This window comes from Acomys minous (genome assembly GCF_964271855.1).
Source record: "Acomys minous genome assembly, chromosome: 7".
Classification (NCBI taxonomy): Eukaryota; Metazoa; Chordata; class Mammalia; order Rodentia; family Muridae; genus Acomys; species Acomys minous.
In genome coordinates, this window is record NC_140488.1 from 30481554 (window position 1) to 30495185 (window position 13632).

The following is a 13632-nucleotide window of genomic DNA, read 5'->3' on the forward strand; positions in this document are numbered from 1 at the left end:
TTTTATATTATTGTGCAAGTGTTGATAGCTATATTGTAACTTCTATTCTCATACATAAAGTGCCTGCATCAATGTTAAAGACATCAGAAGTTGGCATAACCAGGACTCTGTATTTGAAAAAAAGCTAATACTTTAGAAATGAATTACAATTATAGCATTTCAAATATGAAAAGAAAGGGGATCCTCCTTTAACGCATAACATGGACAGCACCCCATCTAATATGTAGCTGCTAGAACATTCAGTGTTACATAGGTTAAAAGCAAAACCAAACTTCTTTTTGAGAGGGGTGTTTCTGTACAACTCTGAACAAATCATCTCCAAACTTAGGAACAAAAAAACCTGGATCTGACAGCGCAAGCACACCATGCATTCTTTTCTTTCTGTTTTATTCTGCATTGCTAAAATAGCACACTTGTCAAAGCAGCCAGGTACAGTGGGGTTCAGCACAACTAAAATCGTATTAAAAAAAAAAAAGAACAGTTAAATTATAAGGTAATAGTACAACTCTCACATCCAGTACCTTATTGTCATCTCCCAAGCAAGCTGACAGGTGAGCCAGCCCACTAGTGCAGTGGAGATGAAAACTACTGACATCTTCACTCTGCTGCTACACAGGCACTAAACCTGACTTTGCCAAATTCGAATTTCACGCAGAGCTTGAGTGTAGAGAACAGAGGAACTGAAACAACTTTCTTCCTTCTCTGTCCCTGTACCCACAATACAGGAAGACAAAGATCATATAGCAGAAAGGGGGAGATAGTAGAGGCACTAACAGACAAAGAGCTGAGGAATGGGCCCCATTTATGAGAGGAAGAATCTGCTTGTGGCTCTGCAACTCAACTGTAACAGCAGGGTTTTATATTCTTTTTTATCTCTGTATCCTCCGTGACTGGCACACAGTATATATATACATATACATCTAAATATATACATTTTAATGAATGAATAAATGGCTGAAATTAAAGCTGTCAAAAAAAAACCAATCTGAAAATCTCCCTCTCCCTCTCTTCTCTCTCCCTCTCTGTCTGCCTCTGTCTCTTTCTGTTTCTCTCCTCTGTCTCTGTCTCTGTGTCTGTATCTATCTCTCTGTTTCTCTCTCATACACACACACAGAGAGAGAGAGAGAGAGAGAGAGAGAGAGAGAGAGAGAGAGAGAGAGAGAGATACACAGACACACAGAATGCTTTTACATGCCTTTGGCTTCCCTTAGAAACAGCAATGTGAATTCGAAAGAGCACTAGTGCGTGGAATAATTAGGAGATCTGAATTGCACTTCATCTTTTACCAGTAAATTTGCTTTCTCTGTCTGAGCCTGATTTTCTCCATCTGTCAAGTAGAATTGAGCCAGGTGACCCCGTAAGTAGTCATTTCCAGCTTTAAAGGTCTGTGCTTTAAATAAAAGCCTAAATAAATAAACAGAGAGACAGATAGACAGAAAGACAGAAAGACAGACAGACAGAGGAGTAGCTCTTTTTTTGTGTGTGGAAGAAGTAAGATCTTGAAGTCTCAATAGGAGGAGGCATTTGTTCTCATTGTTTTTAAAATAATCACAGAGAAAAATCATAGGGGAAGAAGAGAGCTTTATATTTTAAAGAAAACTTTTTGAATATAGATGCCATTTAAATCAAACACAAAAACATTGAAAGCTAGGCAAACTGTCAGCCAAGGTTGAAAGGGTCTTCTTATCTAAACTTGTCACCTCCTGAGATCTCTGAAAAGTGACAGGTTTTTGCATGTGGATGCCCTGTCTGAGCTGCTAATTGTCTGCATTCCAAATGCCCTAGGCTATTCTGGAGCCCAGGTAGATTAAAAGAATGATGCCAAGGGTGGTCAGTTCTGTAGACTAGATACGACATTTCAGAATCTTTTTCTCTAACCTTTCAAAACCATCTTTGTTCTTCCACCAGCTTATCTAAAAAGTGTGAATTCTCCCGTGACTATGTTATGATGTGGTGAGTTTACACATTCTCTTGGCACTACAATTTACTTCCTTTACAAAAATAAGAAAAAAAATAGTCTTTTAAAAAGAGAGTGACAGAGTACTTCTTTTCGTTAACACCTAAGTTTATTTATAAGGCTATTTTTTTTCTAAATGCCCTCTTCAAAGAAAGAAAGAAAGCAGATACATGGGTTGCTGGGGGTATTTGTTTAAACTTGTTAAATATATATATTGCTCTTCCAGCTACTAATGACCTTCTATTGTATGCCAGATACAATGGTTGGTGCTTAAATTTGAGAGAAGAAAAACAGTACCTGTCCTCAAGTAACTCACAGTAGGATGCACACAGTTCCATTCAGGCTCCTGTGTTGAATGCTTGATGCCCATCTGGTGGCACTATTTTAGGAGAGGGTAGAAATGTTAAGAGGTGAGGCCTACCTAGAGGAAGTAAGTCACTGGGCATATGCTCAAGAAAGGTACATCTAATTCCAAATCGCATATCCCCTCTCTCCCTCTCCCTTTCCTCCTCCACCTCTCCATCTTCCTCACCATCTTACACCATAAGGTAATCAATGTTACTCCTCCATACCTTCTTTTCTATGATGTTATATGTCACTTAGTTCTCTGAAGCCGTAAGATAAATTATTCCTGACCTAAATTGTTTATGTCAAGTAATAATATAAGCTATGATCGAGGAGAGTGTGGAGTTCTTATAGGACAGCAATACTACATCTAGTTCAATTTTTATTCTGAACTCATACAACCTACTTGCCGTGACAATGTCTTTATCTTTCTGTGTGCTATGTATAGTTACTTCTTCTACTTTGCCTGATTTTACCTCCAGTTTAAATTCAAAGAAACCTAATTCTAGCTGAAATTACATGTTTCAGAGCTTCTAGGATTCATTTGTTAGTATGCCTTAGAAAGATCTTGCTTGGATGGTCTGCTGTTAAGGGTTCCAAGCCCAGAATATGGAGCATCATCAGTTATTCATGCATCCATCCAAAATACCAGCACTCAGATAGTAATCTGTTGCTAAGTGATCTAGCCAGGTTCAATGACACATGCCATTAGTCCAACAATTTGGGAAATTTTATTGAGCCCAGAAATATAGATACAGCCTTGGCAACCATAAAAAATTATTTCCTAAAAATTGAAAAGGAAATAATCTAGGTTTCTTCTATCCAAGTCAGAAATTGCTACACAGATAAAGTCTTATCACCCAATTCTCCTTTTCTAGGTCAAAATAAGGCAAACCTTTGGCACTTTTGCTTATCTTTCTCTGTGAATATAAACAAGATGACATATCCAACTTGCCTGGAACCTAACAGATGCTCAAAACCTTTTTGCAATGAGTTTTAAAGACATTTAACCCTGTTGAATACATATATTATTCTTCCAACTACTAATGACTTTTTATTGTATGTCAGATACAATAGTTGGTACTTAGGTTAGAGAGAAGAAATACAGTACCTGTCCTCAAGTAGCTCACAGTAGGATGTCTCCCATTTCCCTGGGAAACACGGATGATACCATATTCCTCTTGGTGCTTAGAAATTCAAGCACAGTACCTGACATCTGGTTAACATTACTTTTTTCCTTCCCTACATAGAGAGAACCTTCTACAGAGTTTGGCTTCTGGTTTGATTTCATTAACTGCTTTTACATGATCGTTTACCAACATTTATCAAGAGATCTGCCTCATTCTTGTTTGCAGAAGCAACTCTTCACACACCTCTCCTTAGCTACTCATAAATAAATCTTCTTGGATCCTTTTGTCATCATTAGCCCAGTTACTTCCAGATAGTAACTAACTCATCTTTTTGCACCCTTTGTTTCTGAGTGGGTTATTTTTTTACTTTTTTAATGAGGCTCTAGCTTCTCATCTGAAAACTTAGACTCATTTTCTTCTCTCTGCCCTCCCTCCCCTGCCCCTAAGTTACAGCACCAGAGCTTAATCTGCGTTAAAGTGTGAAATATATATATATATATTGAGAGAGAGAGAGAGAGAGAGAGAGAGAGAGAGAGAGAGAGAGAGAGAGAGAGGCTCAACATTTTTAAAAGACCTTTAATGTTTTACGACATGAATTATCAACTCCTGCCAGGGAAACAGATCAGTTCAGCCATCATCAGAGAAACTTCCTCCTGTAGCAGATGGGAACAAATCAGAGACCCACAGCCAGACATTACTCAAAGAATGAATGACTTTTGAAAATAAGTCCTCATCAAAACCCTCCCTCAGGGCTCTGGAAACCTACCTGGAAGATGAAGCAGAAAGAGTGTAAAAGTCAGGGGGTATGGAAGACATCAAGAAAACAGGGTTTTCTGAATCAACAGGATTAACACATACACCCTTGAACTCACAAAGTCTGAAGCAGTATGCACAAGGCTCGTATTATAATCCTCTATGCTTATATTATAACTTCAAGTTTTGAGTTTTTGCTGGATTCCTGAATGTGCAAATGAGTGGTTCTCTGATTCTTGTGACTTCTCTATGGCTTTTTTCTGTCTTTTGGTTTGTATTGTATAATTTCAATGTGATAGTTTTTATTTTATCCTATTATATTTTATTTTGTTATATCTAAAAATGAGTGAATTTAAACCTAGCCACTAGGATAAAGGTTAAAAACAGAACTGTCACTTATACCTACTGGGAGAGGAAAAATCAATGTTCTCCAATAGAGTGACACTGGGTACATCAACCAATCCAGGGTAGGCCTCATGGTCAGGAGTAACTGACTAACAAATAATGGGCTGCACAGTTATTTTTTGTGTGCTTTTATTTAGGAACAGTTTAGTGGGGTGTTTGGTTGTGTGTTTGATGTTTGTTTTTGAGGTGATGCTGTATTTCGTTTTCTAAATTTTGGGTGTTTTGTTATTGTACTGGGTTTTGGGTTTTTTAAAGAAAGATCTTAAAGTGAGTAGAAAGGAGGGAGGAATAGGGCAAATTTCAAAGGAGGGAAAGAATATTAAAAATATAATTAAATTTAAAATTGTTTTAAATAAAAATAAATCTCATAATGTAGGAATTTTCAGAATAGAAACCTAAGGAAATAAAAAATAAAAGTTTTTTTTTAAACATGAATTATTGGGCTGGAGAGATGGCTCAGAGGTTAAGAGCACTGGCTGCTCTTCTAAAAGTCCTGGGTTCAATTCCTAGCAACCACATGATGGCTCACAACCATCTATAATGAGATCTGGTGCCCTTTTCTGGTGTACAAGAGGGAGTACAAGCAGGCAGAACATGGTATACATAGTAAATAAATAAATATTTTTTAAAAGCATGAATTATCACTTTGATCCACAGATCACAGACATCAAAAGTTGACAAAAGAATAAAATAGACTATAAACATTTTTATAAAAAAAAACAAAATATTTTTTATAAGTACAAATCAAATATTATAGTCCTGTTTTTTTTAAGCTAATGGCAGATTTCTAAATGGCAAGTAATAGTAGTTACATATGCAACATTGGCATTCTTTTTCTCTTTCTTCTCAGAAATATACTATGAAAAAATACTGCCATCTTTGATCAGCAAGGAGTTTAAGAACATGAATATTCTATAAAAGCTTGAAAAGGTAGCTCAGTAGATAAAGTGCTTTCTTCAAGTGTGAGGAACAGAATTCTGATCCCCAAAATCTACATAAAAAACCAATGGGTATGTATGATGGCAACCTATTATCCCCCAAAGCAATGGAGACAAGAGATCCCCAGGCAAGGTGGCTAGCTAAACTAGTAAGGGAATAAGGGAAAAATGGGAAGGAGGGAAGAATGGGAGGATACAAGGGATGGGATAACCATTGAGATGTAACAAGAATAAATTAATAAAGGAGAAAAAAATCAGCATAAAAAAATAAATAAATAAAGTCACACATTTTCTGTAAAAAATAAATAAATAAATAAAAACTCCTAGCTCACTGAGACCCTGGCTCCATAAATAGAGAGCTATAAATGAAAGCACCCAGTGTTAAACTCTTAACATACACACACACACACACACACACACACACACACACGTATATACACATACACAGCTACACATATGTGCACCCATACATACTCAAGCATCTTTACATGCAGCTACACACACTTCCCGCACACACCCCATAAAAGATAATGGGGCCTGGAGAGGTGGCTCAGTAGTTAATAACATTTGCTATTTTTTCAAAGGACTCAAGTTTGGTTTCCAGCACCCATGTCACCTATGTGTAACTCCATCTCCAAGGAATTGTCACCCTCTTCTGGCCTCCAAGGGCACCCACATGGATGTGTATTGACAAACATAAGCAATATATTAAAAGCTATTTTAAAAATTGGTCATATATGTTCTGATGTTTCAAAATTATCTGGACATTATTAGAACATTTTAGTGATAATGGTACAAGATATACAATTCTTTCTCTACTCTTTTATTTCTTGGAACCAACATAATCCAATTAAATCTGTTAAAATTATCTACAGACAAAACCCTCAAAGAGGTTTTTTTTCATCGTTTTTATAAGTAGTGTGATATGGTCTAATGGTTTACATCACAAAAGTAATTATAGGTTTTCGCCTTGAAATCAATTATTTTGTCATGTAGTACAGAATGATAGATAAACCATAAAACAGTACATGTAAACATAAAAATGCCTAAACAATATGTCCAGAAAAGCTGTAATATTACTTATTACTTTTGAAATAAAGCAAAGTTAACTCTCCTAGCACCATTTTTGTGAACAGAGGTCACAATCAAGCCATCTGCCTTACCACAGAAACCTCACAATTTAAAATGTACATACTTACTAAGCTCTCTTCCTTCAGCACTTACTAGTATTTAGCATGTGCTGGAACAACTAGATTCTTGCATAAGCTGATGCAACTTGTACCTCAAATCTTCGTAGACTTTTAAGAGAACATTATTAGCTATTCTCTTAAAATGTATGCTGGTTCACATCTGTAGCCCCTACACCTGGGAGGCCGAGACTGGAATGCCACAAGCTTGAGGTCATCTTTGACTAGAGTAACACTTTCTCAAAAAACCAAAACACAAAAAGAAGGAAGTGTTGACAAATTTTAATTGCAAAAAGCCTAGGAAAATGGTTAGCTAGTATATGATTTGTCTGTGCATGACAACATTAACTGGATTCTTACTTTTAAAAAAAAAAACTCATGTAAAATGGTAGAATGAACATTTTTGTTAGAATTACATTTACTTTGTGTGATGAAATTTTACTTAAGCTCTCAAATTTAAATGAGAAGAATAATCATTTACTGTTTGATGCCATCCCTGACACAGAATCTTTCAAGAGTTGAAATCTATAGGCTAAGAATATAATGGTACAATTGACGAAGAGGCAAAGAACTGCTATTTTGTACTTTGCAGAATAGCAATTTCTTTCACTGAGTATAGATATAAGCTCAAGTTATAGCAAGACTGCCCCCAAATGCCCGCTGTTCATTTATCTTTGTGTGTGTGTGTGTGTGTGTGTGTGTGTGTGTGTGTGTGTGTGTGTGTTCATTTATCTTTAAAGAAATAAAGGAAACTGGAGATTCCCAGTGGCATCGCTTACCTGTAAAATCAAAAGGTGAGAAGGTCTGGTCTCATTCCACAATCCTTTATACCTTAAAGAAGCTAGGTGAGATGGGCCAAGATCTAATCTAGTATAGGAATCATTAGGTAAGCTGATGAAAGTGCTTCCAGCAATGAACCAACAGGGACTAATACTTAAGGAATTGTACAAAACTACCTGCAGATATTAAGTAGTGCAAGAATACTCTTTGTTGCATTGTTTCTGGACATTAAAAAACAAGACATTATAGGCAATGGGAATACAGCTCTGTCGGTAGAAAACATACAGAGTCCCCAGCTCAATCTCCAGTACCACAAAAATGGAACTTCACAAAATTACAGGCAAGGGATGTGTGGTATCATGTGATATTGTCAGTCAATACAATCATCCTATTGTGTACCAGAGGTGAGAAAACCACTCCAGTGTTAGCCACAGTGCCTGTACCACATAGAATCTACTAGCAACAGTGCTAAGACTTTGCAAGTCATGTAAGAAGATTCTGTTTGCCATTTTGCCATACATTAGCAGTCAAGGTATGTTTTACTTACTCACATTAAACTATGATATAAACTTTTTGTAAAGTCTACTCAGTCAAACATGTCACCCCCATTGTCTAAATTACAACTCCCTCCCCTTTTCACAGCGAAAATAACTACGACAATAAATGGCCCTATGTGCTGACAGCCTAAGTGCTAAAAATGTTCCGAAACTGGAACAACTGTAAAAAGTCCTACCAATGTTGTACATTTTCAGGGATGATCATTTCATAGTAAATAATCAATTGGTGTGCTCATCTCTGGAGAAAACTTTATCAGTAACATTATACAGACTGAGCACTTTGTATTTATGTATTTAAGAATACCTATGTATTTAAAAATATAAATATATAGTTAGGAATATATATGTACATTACACACACACACACACACACACACACACACACACACACACACACATATATATATACCTGAAAGATGCTCCACCATACAAGGACACTTGCCCAACTATGTTCACAGAAGCTTCGTTCATAATAACCAGAATCTGGAAACAACCTAGATATCCCTCAACCGAAGAATGGATAAAGAAACTATAGTTCATTTATGCAATGGAATACTAATCAGTTATTAAAAATAAGGAAATCTTGAAATTTCCTTGTATATATATACATATATATACATATGTATATACATGTGTGTGTGTGTGTGTGTGTGTGTGTGTAAAAATAATTAATGAAAAAAGGTCCATGCTTTTGAGAAAAAGCAAGGAGGAGCACATGGGAAGGTTTGGAGAAAGGAAAAAGAAGACACATATGATATAATTATATTATAATCTCAAAAAAATAAAATACTTAAAAAATAAAATAAATGGGAGTGATAAGAACTACTTTGAAGTATTATATATTATACATTAATATAGTATTATATGTATATAGTATAGCTATGCTATATATTAATATAAGTACCTATTTTATCTATAGTGACCAAAAGGCATTACATGCTTAATGAAACTGACTCATAGGCAGGCACTGGATGAAATCTTTCCATTTACTCCAGAGTGAGCCCTTATGCTTATTATCATAGCCCACAGATTAGAACCCAATGGTTGGGAAATAGAACCAACACTTGTTGGGTGTCTTAGGGTTATTATTGCTGTGGCGAGACATTATAACCAAAATCAATTTGGGGAGGAAAGGGCGTATTATTTCATTCATACTTTCATATAATAGTTTATCAGCAGTCGGGACAGGGACTCAAATAAGGCAGGAACCTTGAGGCAGGAATTAATACAGAGGCCATGGAAGGGTGCTGCTTATGGGTTTACCCCTGAAGTCTTGCTCAGCCTGCTTTCTTACAAAACCCAGAACCACCAGCCCAGGATGTCCCCACCCACAGTGAACTGGGCCCTTCCCGATCCAAAGGAAACTCCAGTTCCCCAAACTCCAAAAAGGCAGTCCAATGATTTTAACCTGGACAATAAGAGGATTTCTGGTAATTAGATAAAAAGCCAACATTCCTTGGGAACTTATGAAACTGGTCCCCATTTACCAAAAGGAATCATTTCCCTTACCTCTGGCAGAAGGAACACATGGCACCTGTGGTGCCTATTAGCATACCAAAGCTCATGCATCCTACCCCTTCTCACCTCCTCTAAACTCTAAACTTCCATACTCTAAACTTCCTATGTGTTCCTGGCCACCTCTCCCCCACCCCATTACTGCTTTGCTTCTCTCACTACATTTTCTCTATTCTCTATCCCCTGCTGTTCTCACCCATCTTTCAGATAGCCCTGGCCATGCTCAGTCTATTTCTTTCTGTTAGCATACTGCCTCAGTCTGCCTAGCAAGCTATGCTCCACGCTGACCCCCCCACTCTCTCTCTTTCTTTCTCTCTGGGCACCCCCTTCCTTCTCCCCCCCCCCATGCTCATATAATAAACTCCATATCATATCTGTTGTGTGGTGCATACTCATATTTCATTGGTATTTAAAACTTTCTCTCTCTGCTCTGGAGTCTTCCAGATGCCTCTGTCTTTCTCTTATCTACAATAAAAATCTCTCCTTACCCCTACCATGGAGCAGTCATGCCATCAATTCATTCTCCTCTATCAATCGCTAAATAAGAAAATGCCCTAACAGCTTGTCCAACCTTAGGGAGGCACTTTCTCAGTTGAGGCTCCCTCCTCTCAAATGACTTTAGACTCTGTCAAGTTGACATAAAATTAGCCAGCACACTGGGGCTCAGAGACATTCAGTAATGTCTTTGAGATCATGTGGCTAGTAATCTAGCAAGTATCTCAACTCAGACCTGCCTAACTCCAAAGCCTAGCTTCTTTCCAGAGAAACCTGTTAGTCCCTTTTATGTACCTCTCCATGGGGAAGATAGTAATTTGAAAGCCTCAATGTTTCAGGTTGCTTTGAAAGTTAACCACTCCACCTTCTGAGCTTTTGTCCCTTTCCCTCACTGCACTGCACCCACAAAAGCTCCATGGAAGTGCCTCCAATTCTTAAATCTTTACTAAAAGAGGAAGGACCCACCAATAGTGGATAACATTGAACTGTCATCCTACACCTCAATGGAATGGAAGATGATGATTTGAGATGCTACTTCCGAGCCAGCCCTCCCTGAAATACAAGCATACAAAAGGCACATCATGAAAGTTCACATTCTTTATTATTTGTTAGTAACAGAAGAAGAAAAAACCTGAAAAGGTGGAATGTGATTAACTCAGAATAGTTCAAAAAACTAAGTCACAGCTTTAGTTCAAACTGGAGGCAAAGCTAAATTCCTGTCCCTGGCTTCTTCTTGGCTAGTTTACCCCACTTGGGATGAGCGCATTCAAAAGTTTGCTCAAATTCACTTATTTTTTTTTAAAGATTTTATTTATTTATTTATTTATTTATTTATTATACAGTGCTTTGGCTACATATACACCTGCAGGCCAGAAGAAAGCATCAGATCACATTATAGATGGTTGTGAGCCACCATGTGGGTGCTGGGAATTGAATTCATGACCTCTGGATGAGCAGTCCGTGCCCTTAACCTCTGAGCCATCTCTCCAGCCCCTCAAATTCACTTATGAGAGTCTCTAAGTAATAACGATTTCATGAATTACATTAAATATGTCAAATTTGTTATATAGATTTTTTTGTTATATAGAATTTAACATTACAACCTACCCAACTCTTAAGCTAGCCCATCATCCTAGTGAAAAAATTCAATTATAACAAAACTACTTTGTTCTTCAGTTCCACAATATGCACCAGTCATCTTTTCTTTCATAACTTAACTTTCCTTATCTTCAGCTAGTGGGGTCTCACTGATCTATGGGGCCCAAGAGAATTAAGATGTTTCTTTTGGCTCCTAGATTACCGATATAATAATGGAGTAAGTTCGGCTTCCTCAGCAACAAGCAAATTTGTGGTACTATGACATCTAAACATCACTTTAACCTACAAACTTAAAAACAAACAAATATGGAAAACAGAATTGCCAATAAGAAGCTCTACTAAAATGCAATACAGGTTACAATTTTGAGTTACAATGTAGTACTTTCAGGAAAAAAAATTAAGAAGAAAACAAAAGAAGGGGAGGAAGGTTTCCTAACTTCTTCAGAGTGTCATCCCATCAGGAACAGCCATCAGGAATTCACCACCTGCAAAAATGTAAAATTGAAAGAAAGAAATCTTGTCTTAAGGAATGCAGTATTCAAAAGAGCCCTGCTTTGTTCAAATAAAAGAAAAAATTATATATATATATATATATATATATATATATATAATTTTATAGTTATTTAAAGTTAAAGTGTCCTTTAACTTTCTTATTGAACAGTATATTCAAGTTAATTTCAATGTTAATAGAAAATACAAAAGAGATTTTTTATGTTAGCCTACAATAATAAAAATGTAGTTAATTTTCATAAATGGCTAACAGTTATTTTGTCTGTAAAGCAAGTTATTTTTTATGGAGAGGGAGGGTTAGGAGACTAGTTTCCTTTGCTTACCTTCTGGAATCAGTAAGTTTGTCCTCCACACTCAGCTAAGATAGAAGCTGTCTTGCATTTATAGCAGATTTTTCGCCATGAAAAATTCATAGCCTTACACTTTGGGCAGATCCAATTCATCGGTGCATGTAAGACAGGCTGGGATGCTGAAGCTGCTTGCACTTGAGGCTTCATGCCCTTCCTCGGCAGCTGAGGCTGCTGTTTCTTTGGGCTGTCTCTCACAGCTTGGCTCCAGCTCTCCCACATAAAGGTTAGCTGGCCCTTCTCCTCACCTTCTTCCTTGACTTGACTTCTACTAGAGCCCAAGGGAGCTGGAGCTGATGCCTGAGGACTCATTCCACTTCGGCTATGGAGTTCATTTTCATCAGAAAAGTATAGTTTCTGGAGACACTGCAGAGCTGTGCTAACATCATATGCTTCTTCCTCCTCATCTTCCTCATGGTTCTCCTCCTCTTCTTCCACATCCTCTATTACTTCTGCTGCTGCTTCATTTGCTATTTCTGCTGCTGCTATTTCTGCTTCCTCTACCGCTGCTGCTGCTGCTGCAGATGTTGCTTTTGCTTCTTTTTCTTCTCCTTCATCTTCATTATCATTCCCAAAGTCCGCTAGAACAGCCTTCTCCTGGGTTCTTTGTGGACCTTGCCTGTGAATGTGGTTTCCAATGGCTCCCAAGATATTTGTTGCCTTGGGCTTCTCTGAGTCTCCCTCAAGGCTGAAGTCTCTGATATCCAGTGGTAGAACAGAATGTTGGATGACTGGAAGACCTTCAGCAGCCATGTGGTTTCTCTGGTCCCACAAACCAGCAGGATCCTGGAAGCATGGCGCAGCAAATGGACCAGGTGGATGCATAGGAGGCATCGTAACTGGCACTACAACACGTGCTTCTGTTTCCCTGACTATTGGTGGTGAGAAAGGCATCAAGAATGGAGAACCCATTGGGAATGGTAGATGTGGTGGGAACTGGTCTGGCCCTGGGTCTGGCACAGAGGGTTGCATGGCCAGGGGCCAGGGACTTGTGCTTCCTGGCATGTACACTTTATTTGTTGCCGCTGGCATCTGTGCCTCCAAAACCCACCTATCATCGTACCCACTCACAGCATCCATAACTCTTGCATGATCTGGATTCATGGGTACCACTGAAGACTCAAGCTGTTGGGCTTGAGTACCAGGCACTCTGTCTTGAACCATAGGCACCATGTGGACCACCCCTTCAGCATGGTGCAGCCTCCCGCGGAACAGATCACACTCCCTCGTCGCCTGCTGTAGGACAGCTGGAGTAGAGGACAACTGGGTGACCGCCTCCTCTCGCTGCTGACGCGGCTGCCACAGTTCTGACACTGAGACCCTGGGAGCCGAGGGGTACCGCCCATTTGCTTCTTGTGGCAACCCAACCATATAAGCCTGCTGTTCACACTGCCTCGCAGCTAGTCGCACACTCAGGGCCAGGGCGCTCCAGGTACAGGCCCTTTTGAGAGAACGTGGCACCTGAGGATCAATCAAAATGGCACAAAGCTGGTCTTCTATCTCATTCCAGGGCCGCAAGCGGAAAGCCATGTAGAATTCAGGCCCACCTCCATTCATGAGGATTTCATTGTTAATAAATCTTATCACCTCACTGTGGTAAAAGCCACTGGAATGG

The 13632-nt window shown here is 38.4% G+C and overlaps 1 protein-coding gene across 1 annotated transcript; it reads right to left on the reverse strand.

The window, feature by feature from the left end:
* Nucleotides 1–10916: 10916 nt before the first annotated feature.
* On the reverse strand, nucleotides 10917–12809 carry LOC311602105 (uncharacterized protein). Its single transcript, XM_084789784.1, has 2 exons — nucleotides 11994–12809; nucleotides 10917–11645 (listed from the first exon to the last, which is right to left on the reverse strand). The coding sequence occupies exon 1, from the start codon at nucleotides 12768–12770 to the stop codon at nucleotides 12003–12005; it is 768 nt and encodes a 255-aa protein (XP_084645910.1). The 5' UTR covers nucleotides 12771–12809; the 3' UTR covers nucleotides 10917–11645; nucleotides 11994–12002.
* Nucleotides 12810–13632: the final 823 nt, after the last annotated feature.

Coding starts and splice junctions, on each gene's coding strand:
- LOC311602105 (XM_084789784.1), bottom strand. CDS start 12,770: ATGGCTGCTGAAGGTCTTCCAGTCATCCAACATTCTGTTCTACCACTG.